Genomic DNA, 15,280 nt, shown 5'->3' with positions numbered 1-15,280 from the left:
TATATATATATATATATATATATATATATATATATATATATATATATATATATATATATATATATATACATACATATTATTTTATTTTTACTGTCAACAGATTAACATTTAATTACACTAATACTAAAAAAAAAAAATAAGCTTATTGTATTGGACAGTGACGAATGATCGACTTCTCACAACGCCGCCCCTTTCTGACGTATGTGCTCGCGTGTCACGTGACCGCCCTCGGTGAAAGCAGCATGGCGTGTGTGAGCGCGGAGCTCCTCCATAAACTCTACTTTATTTGCACTTAGTTCGTCTTTAAATTCAATCCATCAAAAGGGGCTGTGAACGTATTGAAAGCTGGAATATCTCTCGCAGCATGGACGAAGGGAATAAACTCCAGTTCCCGTCCCTGCCCGCCGCCAAAGAAGAGCAGCTGGTATGTTATGAACATATTAGCGCAGTGCTAACAACTGCTGGATTACAGCCACTCTTCAAAATGTCTGATTCAAAGCAGTGCCTGTCTGACTAGCATGTGTCAGTGCATGAATAAATACAGCTGAATTTTACTGATATTTTCAATGGGTAATAAAGCTCTTTAACTAACTCTTAGCGGTGAGCGGTTAGCATGTGCATCTAGTGGCAGTGTACAAGAATAACAACTCAGAAATCAAAGTCATCAGCCATGCAACATTATACTAAAACATATCTCAGTGCAAATGACGACCTGGGCAGTATTTATTATGATACTCAGAATAATATGTGAATAATTATATGCATTACCGATTTTAATTCCGTATACTTAGACACAAATAACAACCAAATTGTCCGTCACTAACCTCCATTACGAGACTAATATTGAGTATAGTCAACAACAACAAAATGAACACATTTAATTGCCAATATACACTTTTCCGAGACTTTTAGCTTAATATAATGTAAAATTTTAAGTCTTTTGCAGAAACATATTCTAAGTATGCAGACATAAAGATCCCTTTTGTCCATGCCTGAAGTGCATTCTTGCTTTTATGCTTTATTTTTGGTCTAACTTGTGCAGTAAACCTGACAGGAACCGATTTAGTGAGAGTGTAAATATTGTTCAGAATGTCTGTCAAACCAATTATTGAGTCTAGTCTAAATCATGGGTAGGTAGACGATGATTATGATAAGAATTTGTATTCCTGTATTGGGCTGCAGTTTATGGTGCTAGTGTTGAGGTACTTTTAAAATGTTTTCTATTACTGTCTGCAAGAATGCTTGTAAAAACTGATAATCTGGTTTTGCAATCCCATTTCTGCAGGACTGGGCATATCCAATGAGAAGAGAGATGCAGGTGATCATTAAAATAGACTTTTCATATTATTGTATAGGATTTTGTATTGTTATGGCTTTACTGCACTACTTGTTTTTTGGTTTTGCTGTCACCACACAGCACCTTCGATTGAAATTTCTTGTATATTTTTGGCGAGTCACAGTCTAAAGTATGTTTCATTTCTCATTCTCATCAAATGATCACTTTTTCTGCTTTTACTAAAACAAAATTTTTTTTTAATGATTTAGGAAATCCTCCCAGGCTTGTTTCTTGGGCCCTATTCGGCTGCTATGAAGAGTAAGGTACTGTAGAGATGATCTGTTCTCATGCGTCATGATGAAAATAATCTGTGCCTGGGATTCCTGTTATAATTCATCCTCTCTTTCAGCTCTCAATGCTGGAGAAGCAGGGCATAACTCACATTGTGTGTGTCAGACAAGACATTGAGGCCAACTTTATAAAGCCAAACTTTCCCCACAAATTTAGGTATTTTGATTTCTTTGTTTTATGCACATATGCGAATATAAAGGTCCACTATTTCTAACAGCTAATTTACTTTATTTCTTTGTTTATAGGTACCTTGTTTTAGATATAGCAGATAACCCTGTGGAAAATATAATTAGATATTTCCCAATGGTAAGCTGGCCTATCTTTATACATTTTATGTTTATTTGGTGTGTGTGATTCTTTTGTCTAATTATGATTACCTGTTTTTCTTTCTATAGACTAAAGAATTTATTGATGGATGTTTAGAGACGGGGGGTAATGAATGTTTTTCCGTATTTATCTTGTGTAGTTATTGGCAGCATTGATATGAGTACTAAACATACATTTAATACTAGATTTTATGTTTCGTTTTTTTATTTTTTCTTTAGTCATCTCATCCATCTTGCACATTTTTGTGTTGCAGGAAAGGTACTTGTTCATGGAAATGCAGGGATATCAAGAAGGTTCATAATCCTATTTTATTATTTTGGATTATAATATGATTTTTATTTTACTCTCTCTTTTTGAGTTTTTAAATGTTTGTAAAATAATCTCAGTTGAGGACGTGGTTTGATTTTACTTAATAAATCTAATATTTTATCTATATTATTAATAAATAAATGTACATTTCTTTTTTCAGCGCTGCCTTAGTTATTGCCTACCTAATGGAGACATTTGGTGTAAAATACAGGTAAAAGAATTTAGTAGAGAAACAGTTCACGCATATCCAAAAATATCAATACATGATAATACGAGTTTGACTTGAATATATATATATTATATCTTCACAGAGATGCCTTTAGTCATGTACAGGAGAGACGATTTTGTATTAATCCCAATGTTGGCTTTGTTCATCAGCTACAGGTATGATTTTAAAGAAATCTCAGCATTAATAATTCATTCAATATAAAAGTGCAATAGCTGTTTAAATACATGCATACATAAATGGATGTTCTTTTTGTTTTCATCAAGGAATATGAAGCAATATATCTCGCAAAGCTAACCATCAAGATGATGTCACCCATTCAGTTGGGCAGGTCTTTCTCCATCCAAGCTGGGATGCCAGGTACGAGAATATTATTTTATGGCCCAATGTATTTCTAATTGTGATGCCTTTTTTTTTTTTTATGATCAATATTGAATATTTAATTGTATATTCTCATTTAGATTACATTTTCCATCATCTAACACTTAAAGCTATCTTTAAAAACACTAATAATTTAATAAATGTTAAATTTTTAGCAATCCTGAAAATGTTACATCATAATGTTGTGATGCCTAAATTCACTAGTAGCATTTACAATGATTGATTTAGTTTATAGTGATTTTGTTTTTTTCTCCCTCTCTCGATGAAATGCAGAATTTTGTAGCTTTTTCTTATTGTGTATTTCCAGTAGGGCTGCACGATATATATCGCATGAGATTGTCACGCGCATTTCGTCAGTAAAGCCGGTTCCCTGATTACCGCTAAATCGCCATCACCTGCTTTCAAATGGAGCACCATTTAATAGACAGAGCCATGGATCACTGAAAAGCCACGCAATATCGCGTTCATTATCGAAGGCGATTCATCTGCGATATGAACGCGATATTGCGTGGCTTTTCAGTGATCTACGGCTCTGTCTATTAAATGGCGCTCCATTTGAAAGCAGGTGATGGTGATTTAGCGGTAATCAGGGAACCGGCTTTACTGACGAAATGCGCGTGACAATCTCATGCGATATATTGTGCAGCCCTAATTTCCAGTTTTTTTGCATCCTGAGTCTGCTTTTGTTGTCGGCTTCATTTGATGTATAATAATGGTTGTTAGTAACTCATTTGTTAGTTACATCAGATGAAAACATTTGCTAAATGAAAATCTTTGGTGGTGGTGCTGATTGTGATAAATTATTGGGTCGATTGTACTATAAGAATCTATAATTTGTAGAGGTGTGAATCTTTACTTGCCTCACAATTCTATTTGATTATGATTCAGAGGGTATCGATTAGGGCTGCATGATTTATCACGATTAAATCACACGCAATTTGGCAAAGGCTGCGATTATTTTATGCGCAGCTTGTCAGAGCTATACTGCTCTGTGATCAGTAGTAAATGCTTCTACATCTGAAAGCCAGAGGGCGCTCTCGTGCAGAAACTCTAAATATGCCCTGCCGCAGAAGAAGATAACGTACGTCATATCGCTGTAGCTGAATAGAGTACCTCAGAGATGACGCATTTTTGTAGGCAAAACCCGGAAGCGAGTTAGCATTTTAGGACTTCCGGTTCCATCGCCCTAAAGTCTATGGGTTTTTTTAATGGGTTTTTGCTAAATCGCCTGAAATAAGGTCTGTGGTTAACAAAGCCTCTAAAAATTTTCACGTTTTGATCTATGACATAACATTATAACCCGCTTGTGATTTTTTTTTTTTTTTTTTTTTTTTTTTTTTTTTTTTTTTTTTTAAACCTTTATTGTGTCTTAAAAACGGCGGTTGCTAACAAGTTGCTTAAAGGGACTACTTCCTTTGGCAGGGACTTTAGACATCATCATGACAAACAGGACATTTGGACAGCATTTCTCATGAAAAAGTGGATAAGTATTCATACACAGCGCAAATCATAATCAGCGAGCATGTTTTTAAATAAAGTTGTTTTTTAAAGTTTGAGGAAGCTTGGTGGTGGTGACATTGATCCGTGACCATGGTGTGCTGTAGTCCATTTATAGCCCATTGTTAGCTTTTTATATCTCACGACTTTATTTAGGCTTTAAAATGTATAAATGTTGTGTTAACTTGTAAAGATGATCTTGACAGACAAAACGTTTAAGTGTCATAACCCTTTGTTAAACACAGAGCTTATTTTTTTGCGATTTTCCAAAATTCTATGGGAAAAATGCATAGGCTTTCGATAGAGGGAACCCGTGCACCGCTAACTTCCGGGTTGGCCTACAAAAACACATCATCCCTGAGGTACTCTATGAACAGAAGATTGAAACGCTGTGATTAAACATGACTTATAAACACACGACTTCCTTATTCTGTGTAAGAAGCCACATCACCTCACAGAAGGATGCTCAACTATTGTTATGAAGTGAGTTTGGAGTAAAAACATGTTATTAAAGGTGCCCTAGAATTAAAAATTGAATTTACTTTGGCATAGTTGAATAACAAGAATTCAGTACATGGAAATGACATACAGTGAGTCTCAAACACCATTGTTCCTCCTTATGTAAATTTCATTTGTTTAAAAGAACTCCGAAAAACAGGCGAATCTCAACATAACACCGACTGTTACGTAACAGTTGGGATCATTAATATGTACGCCCCCAATATTTGCATATGCCAACCCATGTTCAAGGCATTACACAAGCCAGTATTAATGTCTGGATCTGTGCACAGCTGAATCATCAGACTAGGTAAGCAAGAACAATAGCGAAAAATGGCAGATGGAGCAATAATAACTGACATGATCCATGATATCATGATATTTTTAGTGATATTTGTAAATTGTCTTTCTAAATGTTTCATTAGCATGTTGCTAATCTACTGTTAAATGTGGTTAAAGTTACCATCGTTTCTTACTGTATTCACGGAGACAAGACTCGTTATTTTCATTTTTTTAAACACTTGCAGTCTGTATAATTCATAAACACAACTTCATTCTTTATAAATCTCTCCAACAGTGTAGCATTAGCCGTTAGCACTATCAAACTCATTCAGAATCAAATGTAAACATCCAAATAAATACTATACTTATGCAATTAGACATGTTGCATGACAAACACTTTGTAAAGATCCATTTTGAGGGTTATATTAGCTGTGTGAACTTTGTTTATGCAATGTATTATAGAGTCGCGAGCTCGGGGGCGGGGAACACGAGCATTTAAAGGGGCAGCAGCCTGAATCAGCGCATATTTAATGATGCCCCAAAATAGGCAGTTAAAAAAATTATTTAAAAAAAATCTATGGGGTATTTTGAGCTGAAACTTCACAGACACATTCAGGGGACACCTTAGATTTATATTACATCTTTTGAAAACACGTTCTACGGCACCTTTAAATGTTGTCTTTTGTTGGACAAGATGTTAATAAATGCTTCTCATGTCTAGAAAGATGTTTTGCGCGTGTTGCTTTTTCAAATGTACATTAAAAGCGACTCAAACTCACAGTGCTTTCAGATGAATTATCATTTGGAGCCATACTTCATTGACGAGCTGCGCATAAAAAAATACTCTGCGATTTCATAATCGTGATAAATGCGTTTGTTATTTTTCGTATCATGCAATAAATCGTGCAGCCCTAGTAATGATTCGATTTTAAAACGATCTTAGATGCAGCACAATCAATTTTTTCCTCTTATTATTTTATTAATAATAATTATATTAATATTCACAATATAGTTCTTTTTGTTATTTCATCTTTATTAAAAATAAGAACAAAGATAGAAATAACAAACAGTTGAACAAAATACAATATAAGAAACAAATGAAATTAACATTGCTTTACTTGTTTCATTTTACATCTATTTAACAGAAGCATTCAAGTAAGAAATACAGAAATTAAACAAATGTAAAAAATAATCACTGCATAGTCTTTAGTGTATTAATTACAAATAAATTGATTATCAAAGCTACAAAAGTGATTCAGTCCAAAGCAGTGAGTGATTCCCTCTTTTGTTTAACATTAATGACAGACAGCAGTAGGTTTATTATTAAGACTATGTTTACGTGAATACTCGCAAAGACAGATATTTTGAAATAATTGTTTGTATTTGACCATTTAAGTGCAGTAAGTGCGAAAGAGATCTGAAATCGATATTGCATGCTGAAAGAGGCATCTTTCTGTGTGCGTGCTTTGGGTGTGTCTGTCAGCTTGAGTATTGAGATCTTTTTCGTGGTTATTGTGCTTAATAATTCTTTAACATCAAGCACATTCCCCACTTTCTCTCATTCATGCACATTTTTAATAAACAAAACCAAAACATCAGATGCAAGTGCTCTGCTTATGAAGGACACGTACGCAAATTGTTATGCATACCTCATAAGAGTAGTTTAATAAAACGGTACATTAATATTTATGATAGACCTATTTAAATCTATTCATTTGTTTTTATGCATTGATGCAGAATCGTTAAAATCAGCATCGTAAAAACAATTATATTCCATAGCTCTAGTAATTTGTACATTAGTAATATATGAAACTACATTATTCTTAAATGCACTTCTTCATACTGTTACTGATCATCTTTTTTTTCCTACAGGAAGCCTAAAGCGAACACTAGAAGAGGATGAAGATTTCGGGAGTATGCAAGTTACAGCAGCACAAAATGGATAGGCTTTACTAAAAAAAAAAAGTGCTTTAACACAGTGAACTTTTCTTTTTACATTTTTATTGGGATTAAAAATGTAAATATTTGTACAGAGGTTGGGAGGGAGAGACTGCTCCTCATGACCCTTGGAGCTGGGGAAGGTTTGATATTTTTTTTTTTTCTTTTTTTCCTTTTTGAGCTGTATGCACTGAAATTTTTTGCAGTTTTATAGTATTTAAAGCATTTTGCATTTGCAGCGGGACAGTATTGCAATAATGCACTTTTGATACTTGAATTACTGTTACGTTTTTGGACGGATTTGGGTTGGGGTGAGGGGGTATCAAAGGAATGCGACTGTCACTGCCATAGAAATGAAATGGTAGGATGAATCAGTCTTTATGTTGGGAATGAACAAGGAAAGACATGTTTTGCCATAGAATTAACATCCCACTGCTAAATAAAAGATGGCTACTTACACCTTGTGTTTTCAATGTTGTCAATCCTTGGTGTAAAGATATGTGACTGCTTATAAAACGGTTGGGTGTGGATAGATTTCAAATGATAATCCAACTTCATTGAAATACAATATGAACTTGAGATTTTAATGAAATTTTTAACCTATTCACTCACTTGTCATTCAATGGTTTTACATCAATTATAAAATATAACAGTTATAAAAGCAAATAACATCACTGCCACATGTTTGTGTCAACTGTCAGTCAACAACTAAAGTATTTAGATGCCCCTTGTTTGTTGATTATTGGTGCAAGTACAAAAATAAAGGCATTTAGCGTACATAGATATGCTTTCATTGCATCAGGATATATTTCAAAATAATTTATTTTCCTTCATTAGATTTGATACACAACTAATGATTCAGCATCACCAGTGGCTAAGACTAGAGCCAAAATTGAGAAAATACATAAGCATAATAAATAAATGTAAACTATTTTCTTTCTATTAAATGTTCTCTACATTGAAGATGAGTACCTGCAAGAGAAATCGAAATAAGATAAAATAGATTTTGTAGGACCTGCTCAAAGCATGGAAATGATTTGATGTTTGGTATTTCTTAAAGCACAACATTAACATTAAGTAAAAGAGGGAAATATGCCTTAAACAGTTTTGTAAAAAAATTTTAAACAGTTTTTGTAATTTCAAACATTTTCCCTCTAACAAAAAAACCTTGTATAGAAATCTTTACATTTAAAAATATTCAAGTACATAAGCCCTTCTATAAAACAAAACCATTTTGTCTTTTCTCTTTAACAGAACACAGTGTTACTTTTTGTGGCTGACAGTGTAAACCACACATTCTGTATATGATTAGATCTGATTTCTATAGCCTTCTCTTCAAGTGCTTGATGTTGACATTTAGAAAGAACATTCATGAATATGCCCATTCTTCTGTGTTGTAGTGAATTCAAAATGCTTATTTCACAATATTTTACTATTGTTACTGGTCACCAAATGATCAAGTTGATTGTTTTTCTTTTTTTGCTGGCTAAAAAAAGTGAAATCTTCGAGGTAGTCTGATCTAGGATTCTCAGAGAATAGAACAGATCAAGAGTTCTAAAGAATCTTTTTGATTCAGTCAAAGAACCGGCACTGCATGTAAGAATCATCTGAAGTGGAGTAGCCAAACTTTTTATAAAATTCCACATTTTTTGGCGCACACTCCAGTGTTACTTTGTAGCACTGCAATTTTTTGCTGAGGAGAGTCAATGTTGATACCAACCTAAAAAAAAAAAAAAATACGACATTCAAACATTTACTTTTGATACAGATACCTTGAAAGAAAATACGGTATTCCTGAATCAGTTGTGTTTTTAAAACTCAAACTCACAGTTTTCCCAGCTGTTTCCCTCTGCATATGTCACTCACAACCACTTCTTCTACACGTCCTCTCTGCCGGAACAACAACAACAACAACAAAAAACAATTATATAATGTGTACTTTGAACATATGCACTATGAAAATACATATTTAAAATGTATTAAAGTACCTTTGCACAAGCGTGGATGAATTTGTGCTCTATGATAAGTGTTGCTGTGGCAACAATTTGTCCAAGATTCGTGTCTTCCACCACTATGACATAATAGTCTCCAGATTTCTTCATGTGTTCAAAATTTGCTGAAAATTTTTAAGAGTATTTTTTTTTTAGTATTTCATATAGACCCACCCGGTGCTACACTCGTTATGTTCTGTCTTCATGTTTCTATATCCGCAGCATGAAGGCAAGATCTTACGGATTTATGAATAAACCACTCATTTTAAAAAGTTCCCGGTCTACTGACATTTATGACATCCACTTCAAACATTACAATGCTTATGATAACTTTTGTTAACTCTACAATAAGTAAATCCACTTCGACAGTGATGCCAAAAACAGAAGTTCAAAGACAAAATTTTAAAGATGGCTGCGCTTGTTTAACTAGTATATAAGGTCTACATAAAGAACTGAGATGTTTTGAGTTAGACACTTGTGGAACCTTTGAACTGTTCTTCTGTGACATCTCCAGCCACTGTGAGCTGGGATAAGACCTTGTAGAAGCCTAAAAAAAAGCATAAAGACAAACATATGTTCATCATGATTGTCTGAAGCACTAAACATGAGTGTGCATGCAGACTGCTGAATTGTAACCAGTACCTCTGTCTAGGTCAGCAGTACAGAGAGGACGGAGCACCAGGCCATCTCCGGGCTGACAGGGAGAAATGGGAGGTGAGAAGGAGACGGTGTTGCTGCTCCAGTCCAGCTCTTGAAGCAGAGAAGGATCAAATAGGGGCGTCTCGTCCAGCAACATTACAGAGGCCCTATAATAAAACATTAGACACATTTACTACGGATCAGGACTCCCCGTCAATAAATGTGTTACTGGTAACATTTTATTTGGACTTTGATCATCCAAATATTTACAATTCAAAGTCAAACTGGTGAACAGCTGCAGGCGCCTGTCTATAAATAACATTAACTAAAATATATATATATATTAACATTGAACTAAAAACATACATATATATATATATATATATATATATATATATATATATATATATATATATATATATATATAAACTTTTACAGCTAGTTGCCAAAGGAAAATTCTCATTTAGTTTAACTTGAACTTTTAACTAAAATTAAAATGAACATGGAAAATATAAAATAAAAGCTAATTCAAATAATTAATCAAAACTATAAAATGATCTTTCTTTTAGAAGCGTGTTATTACAAACTAGTGTTGTAAAGTATTTGAGTAAATGTAATTAGTTACTGTACTTGAGTATCTTTTTGGCTAATCTGTAGTTTTACTGAGTATCAAAGACATTACCAACTTTTACTCTCTACTTTGATGACATTTTTGAACAAGTATGTACTCTTTACTCCAAAACATTGGTGATGAGTAATGAAATTACTTGTTACATTTTGCAAGGCACCTAACTTTTTCTACAGCAGTTTATTTCTGCTACAAAATAAGTGATATCGCCATCTACAAGGCATTGAAGGGACTATATCTTGTGCGTCTTGCCCTTACCCAAACTTATCACAAAAGGCTACTTTATATGAATGTGAGTACATTAGAAGGTATTTGTGAACTGAGCTGGGTAGATTACTTATAAATTGTAATCCGTTACTGATTACAAATTACATGACAAAATTTGTAATCAGTAATATTATTACTGATTTCAAATTTTATCTCTTAGATTACACATTTTTGGTAACGTGATCTGACTACTTTTGGATTACATTTACATTACTTTTGTGCTAACCCTTATTTGATGTCACATATATTGTAGGATAATCTTGTACTATTTTGACAGATACAAAGAAAAAATATATTCCAAAAAATATATATTCTATTCACCAACAAGAGCCTCAACAGATTCTTTTTAAAGTGCAATATATGGACAGTTGATACTTCAAAATACTAACACTAATGTACCTGTTAGTGTTTACTGATAGTAACACTGAATATAACAAAATCACATTTTAGGATTTTAAAACATGTTTACTTAAAATTAAGTAAATTTAGAAAAAAGCAACATTACAATATTGAAAAACATGAAATTCACAGCAATATCACTGCTACATCAAATATTTAATCTATATTTCATATATTATTATTTCATATATATATTTCATCTATATTTCCCCCTCACCGCCGGAAAAACTCGAAGAATCACGAACGTATACAAGCGGCAGGTTTATTATTAAAAAAAATATATAAATGTTACAAAAATTAAAAATTAGTAGAATCAATGAATTGTGAACAACTTACTGCCATTGTGTAAATAATATGTACTCATGTAATCCATAAAAAAGTAACTGTAATCTGATTACGAGTATTTTAAAAAGTAGTTTACTCTAATTACAAGTACTTGATTTTTGGAATCCGATTACGTAATCCAGATTACATGTAATCCGTTACTACCCAGCTCTACTTGTGAACTGCAGGTGTTTTATAATCTGTATGAATTTCTTTCTTCCACTGAACACAAAAGATGATATTTTGAAGAATATTGGTAACCAAACCGTTGATGGACCCCACTGACTTCCATAGTATGGAGAAAAAAAAAAAAAAAATACTATATCAATGGGGTCCATCAACTTTTTGGAAACTGACATTCTTCAAAGGGCACCTATTATGCCCCTTTTTACAAGATGTAATATTGGTCTTGGGTGTCCCCAGAATGTATTTGTGAAGTTTCAGCACAAAATACCCCACAGTTAATTTATTATAACCATTTGAAAATGTCATTTTTGGGGCCTGTTTTAAAAAGAGCTGTTTTGGTGTGTACCACCTTAAATATAAATGAGCTGCAAATCCCCGCCCTGTCTTTGGATGAGGGCGTAACTTGCATACCTATGGCAATAAACAGTCGTTAGAAGCAGAATGGCTGACCCTGTGTCTCAATCAGCTCCCTAGTTCAGTAGTCAGGGCACTGACCAGGGAGTCGGCCATTTTAAGGGCTGTCTCAATCGCAGAATCCTTCCAGGGCACTGAAACGTTCGCTCCCTGAAAAGTCCCACAATGCACCGTGAAAACCAGGGAGCATCCATAGACAGTAAAAGAAATGGACACAGCGACCCCATTGGAACTCAATTGAGAGAAGTGAAGCCCATTTTTAGCGATTTTTAGCACTTCCGTTTCTGACGCGCAGACTCAAACTAAGCTTGATGACGTCCGCAACCTGTCTGACAGATGTAAATCTTCTAGTAGCTGTGCGTCAAAACTGCCATCGTTAATCTCGCAGAGACGGCGAGCTTGAGCGGGGAGTTCTTTGGCGTGAGTGAGCAGGAGTAAGTATTCTGATTAATTATTTTGTATAGTATTTTAAAATGTAACGCCAGTACGCCATATTAAGATAATCACCCCGATTGCCTGCGAGCATCTCCTCCTGTCTCTACGGTAATTTCTCTACTGTGCGACAGAGAGTCGAGTGGTTATGACGCAATCGTTAGCCTATTTTTACAAAAACTGTTTCTACGGGGCCATAATGTAACATAGAAGGTAATGGAGCCCTTTATACATTGTCGTGTATCTTTAGAAATAAATAATGGACAAATGGAGTCTTTAAACGCCTCAGATGTAAAGTTATTCACTGTCAAAGTGACGCCAAAATGAATAGGAGTCAATGGGGATGCTAACGCAAGTGAAGTTCTGCTACAAGATGGCGGCACCCGGCCGACTTCAACTTCCGGTCGACTTCCTTGGGCACTGGGAGCATCGATGCTCACTATGCTCCCTTAACGGAAGTTCTGAAGCGCGAAACTTGAATCACGTGAGCCAACTCACTACACATAACGATACGCGATAGATGTTTTTAAAAATACAAACCGTTATTTTATTATATTTCAGCATAAACATACATTGCTAGACAGGTAATGAACATAATCTAGCTAACATTTATAATTTATTCACGACTGAAATGTTGCACTTATATTTAACAAGCAAATAATTAATCATAATGTACTTTAAATAACATTACAAGTAATGTCAGAAAATATCAGCTCTGTTGTTGATCATAAATACCAGTAGTGATGTTGTACAATGAGGACGTTGTCACGTTGCCGGAAATAGAGTCATAAGTGTCCCAATGTGTAGTGAACCAGCATCTTTTACTGTCCTTATCAGTGCCCGAATTCGTGTACACGATATACTGATTCACGAGCTCGGGAGCTTGGGAACTGATTGAGACACACCCTGAGAGTGAGAGACCCGCTGTTTTGTATGGCATTCAGCCGTACATGTTTGAACCGGAATCAGACCCAGATGATGAAGAGACTCCGGCAGAAGAAACACAATTGAGAATGGAGCAGGACGTCTCTGAATGGTTATTTGATACATTTATGTACTTACAGAGTTTTAATCGCGTCCCCTTTGCAATTATGGATGTGCAACACACACACACACACACACACACACACACACACACTGTGATAACGTTCGCGCAATTTTTTGAAACTACAAACACAAATACTGTGATAACGTTTGCTAAGTAAACATACACAGTTTTTAATACAATATCTTTAAATATATATATATATACGTGTGGATACACACTATACAAACAAGGTTTAAATTATATACACAGACATTCTACGACGACGACAACAACTTTAGACGCATTTGTTATTGAATTGGCTGACATCGACTGAAATGACTATTTGCTCAAAAAACATTAAATACACTTACTTCTTCTGGAGGTGACGTTGGATCGCGAACAGTAGGCAACGATCCACACTTGAGGATTAACATTGAAGCAAGACCTGCTTTGAATTGACCCTCGTTCTCAAAACAGTCAGTCAAAAAATTATTCGCGCAAACATAAACGTATTTTGAGTGGCGCCTTTCCTTCGTAAATAAAATCCATCCACTGCGTTTTCAGTGGCTCTGATGTCGGAAGTAAGTGAAAACTACTATGTTCATTATTACATCCCACAACAGAACACTTATGTTTCTTAGGAGACATTACCGGCTGTCGTTGAAACAATGGAGGATGGTTGACAGATCACCGAGGTCGGGGTCTATGCCAAAACCAGATTGTCAATCAAACCAAGTGGGTGGGGCTTAGCGCAATTCTACGTCACAGTGAGAGCAATCTTAGAACAGGGCGTTCTGAGACAGTGCTTATGAATTATTGAGATTGTAAAAAAACCACTGGGTGGATTTTTCTCATTCTAGGGTGGTTTTGCTCACACACTGCCAACACACATTTATGGTCAAACACCATGTAAAAGTGAATTTTGCATAATAGGTGCCCTTTCAAAATATCTTCTGTGATCAGCAGAAGAAATAAATTCATACAGGTTTGGAGCAACATGAGGGTGATTAAATGATGATACATTTTCATTTTTGGGTGAACATCTTTGAGCCAACATTCATTACGAGTAAAACACTTAAGTACTGTTAAAATCAAGTACTCAAAGAGTTTTACTCAAGTCGTTTTGGAATTGATGACTTGTAATGGAGTCATTTTGGCTGTAGACTAAGTTTTCTGTTATTTTACTCAAGTATAGTTCAGGTACTCTTTACACCTCTGTTACAAACCAAAAATCCAAAGAATGACAGAGTACAACATCCAGTTAGTATATCTTAAGACTATAGTCTAAACTGTGTTCTCTGCATTTTCAAGAAAAGACAATATTTCACGAAATGAGCACAAGTTAATCTCAAAGCCGTTTATGGCAGCCTCTAATAAATGACAAATGACAAAGGTCACGATTCAGTGTAGAACAGAAAGTACATAATATCAAGTTCAGTAGTGATCAGATTCATTTCATATGGCTTTCCTTTTTTTAAAAAAAACTACTGTTCTCTGGGGACGAAATCAACCTACATTCCCAATCTGTAATTCCCAAAATACTATTCATATGTTCAATTAAATGATAAAAGAGCTCGCGATCAAACTGCGTTAGATTCATGTGTCTGAGATCGATTTGTCATGTACTTACGGAGACATATGATATTGGCCAGCTTTTGCTTTCCTAAAATGTTTGAATGAATCCTGGCCACTCGGCTCCAGTTACAGAGATCTTCAATGGTCCAGCATGACAGACACACTTCCTCCTGCGTTATTATTTTTTCCTCACACGTATTCTAACGAGCCCCGCCCTTCACCCAATCACTGTTTGCTGTCGTTGGTACGGTAAATAAACGACTTCTCAATTGTCCAATCACAGACTTGTTGCTAGTACAGCTGGCCAATCATC

General features: G+C 34.8%; 2 protein-coding genes across 3 annotated transcripts; one reads left to right on the top strand and one right to left on the bottom strand.

Annotated features, from left to right (window-relative positions):
* The first annotated feature begins 181 nt into the window (after positions 1–181).
* On the top strand, positions 182–7,542 carry styx (serine/threonine/tyrosine interacting protein). 2 transcript variants are annotated; one of them, XM_048190693.1, is made up of 11 exons: positions 182–424; positions 1,286–1,318; positions 1,546–1,599; positions 1,686–1,783; positions 1,873–1,933; positions 2,023–2,059; positions 2,208–2,247; positions 2,424–2,474; positions 2,575–2,647; positions 2,756–2,849; positions 4,293–4,354. In XM_048190693.1, the coding sequence occupies exons 1-11, from the start codon at positions 365–367 to the stop codon at positions 4,343–4,345; spliced, it is 654 nt and encodes a 217-aa protein (XP_048046650.1). In that variant the 5' UTR covers positions 182–364; the 3' UTR covers positions 4,346–4,354. The 2 variants fall into 2 exon arrangements, with proteins under 2 accessions (XP_048046650.1, XP_048046649.1); XM_048190692.1 differs by lacking the exon at positions 4,293–4,354 and adding an exon at positions 7,020–7,542 and having other exon boundaries at positions 186–424.
* A 106-nt stretch (positions 7,543–7,648) lies between these two features.
* Positions 7,649–15,173, bottom strand: gnpnat1 (glucosamine-phosphate N-acetyltransferase 1). Its single transcript, XM_048190695.1, has 6 exons — positions 15,023–15,173; positions 9,719–9,882; positions 9,561–9,623; positions 9,074–9,201; positions 8,914–8,975; positions 7,649–8,805 (listed from the first exon to the last, which is right to left on the bottom strand). Exons 1-6 carry the CDS (start codon positions 15,028–15,030, stop codon positions 8,658–8,660), a joined length of 573 nt encoding a protein of 190 aa, XP_048046652.1. The 5' UTR covers positions 15,031–15,173; the 3' UTR covers positions 7,649–8,657.
* Between the last annotated feature and the right edge of the window lie 107 nt (positions 15,174–15,280).

This window comes from Megalobrama amblycephala, linkage group LG5 (assembly GCF_018812025.1).
Source record: "Megalobrama amblycephala isolate DHTTF-2021 linkage group LG5, ASM1881202v1, whole genome shotgun sequence".
Lineage (NCBI taxonomy): Eukaryota > Metazoa > Chordata > Actinopteri > Cypriniformes > Xenocyprididae > Megalobrama > Megalobrama amblycephala.
The sequence above is the reverse complement of the archived record's forward strand: the minus strand, read 5'-3'. Positions and strand labels throughout refer to the sequence as shown.

Coding starts and splice junctions, on each gene's coding strand:
- styx (XM_048190692.1), top strand. CDS start 365: ATGGACGAAGGGAATAAACTCCAGTTCCCGTCCCTGCCCGCCGCCAAA. Junction 2,475..2,574: donor ACATTTGGTGTAAAATACAG/GTAAAAGAATTT, acceptor ATATCTTCACAG/AGATGCCTTTAGTCATGTAC. Junction 2,850..7,019: donor CATCCAAGCTGGGATGCCAG/GTACGAGAATAT, acceptor TTTTTCCTACAG/GAAGCCTAAAGCGAACACTA.
- gnpnat1 (XM_048190695.1), bottom strand. Junction 9,202..9,560: donor CACAGAAGAACAGTTCAAAG/GTTCCACAAGTG, acceptor AAAAATTTTCAG/CAAATTTTGAACACATGAAG. Junction 8,976..9,073: donor TCATCCACGCTTGTGCAAAG/GTACTTTAATAC, acceptor TTGTTCCGGCAG/AGAGGACGTGTAGAAGAAGT.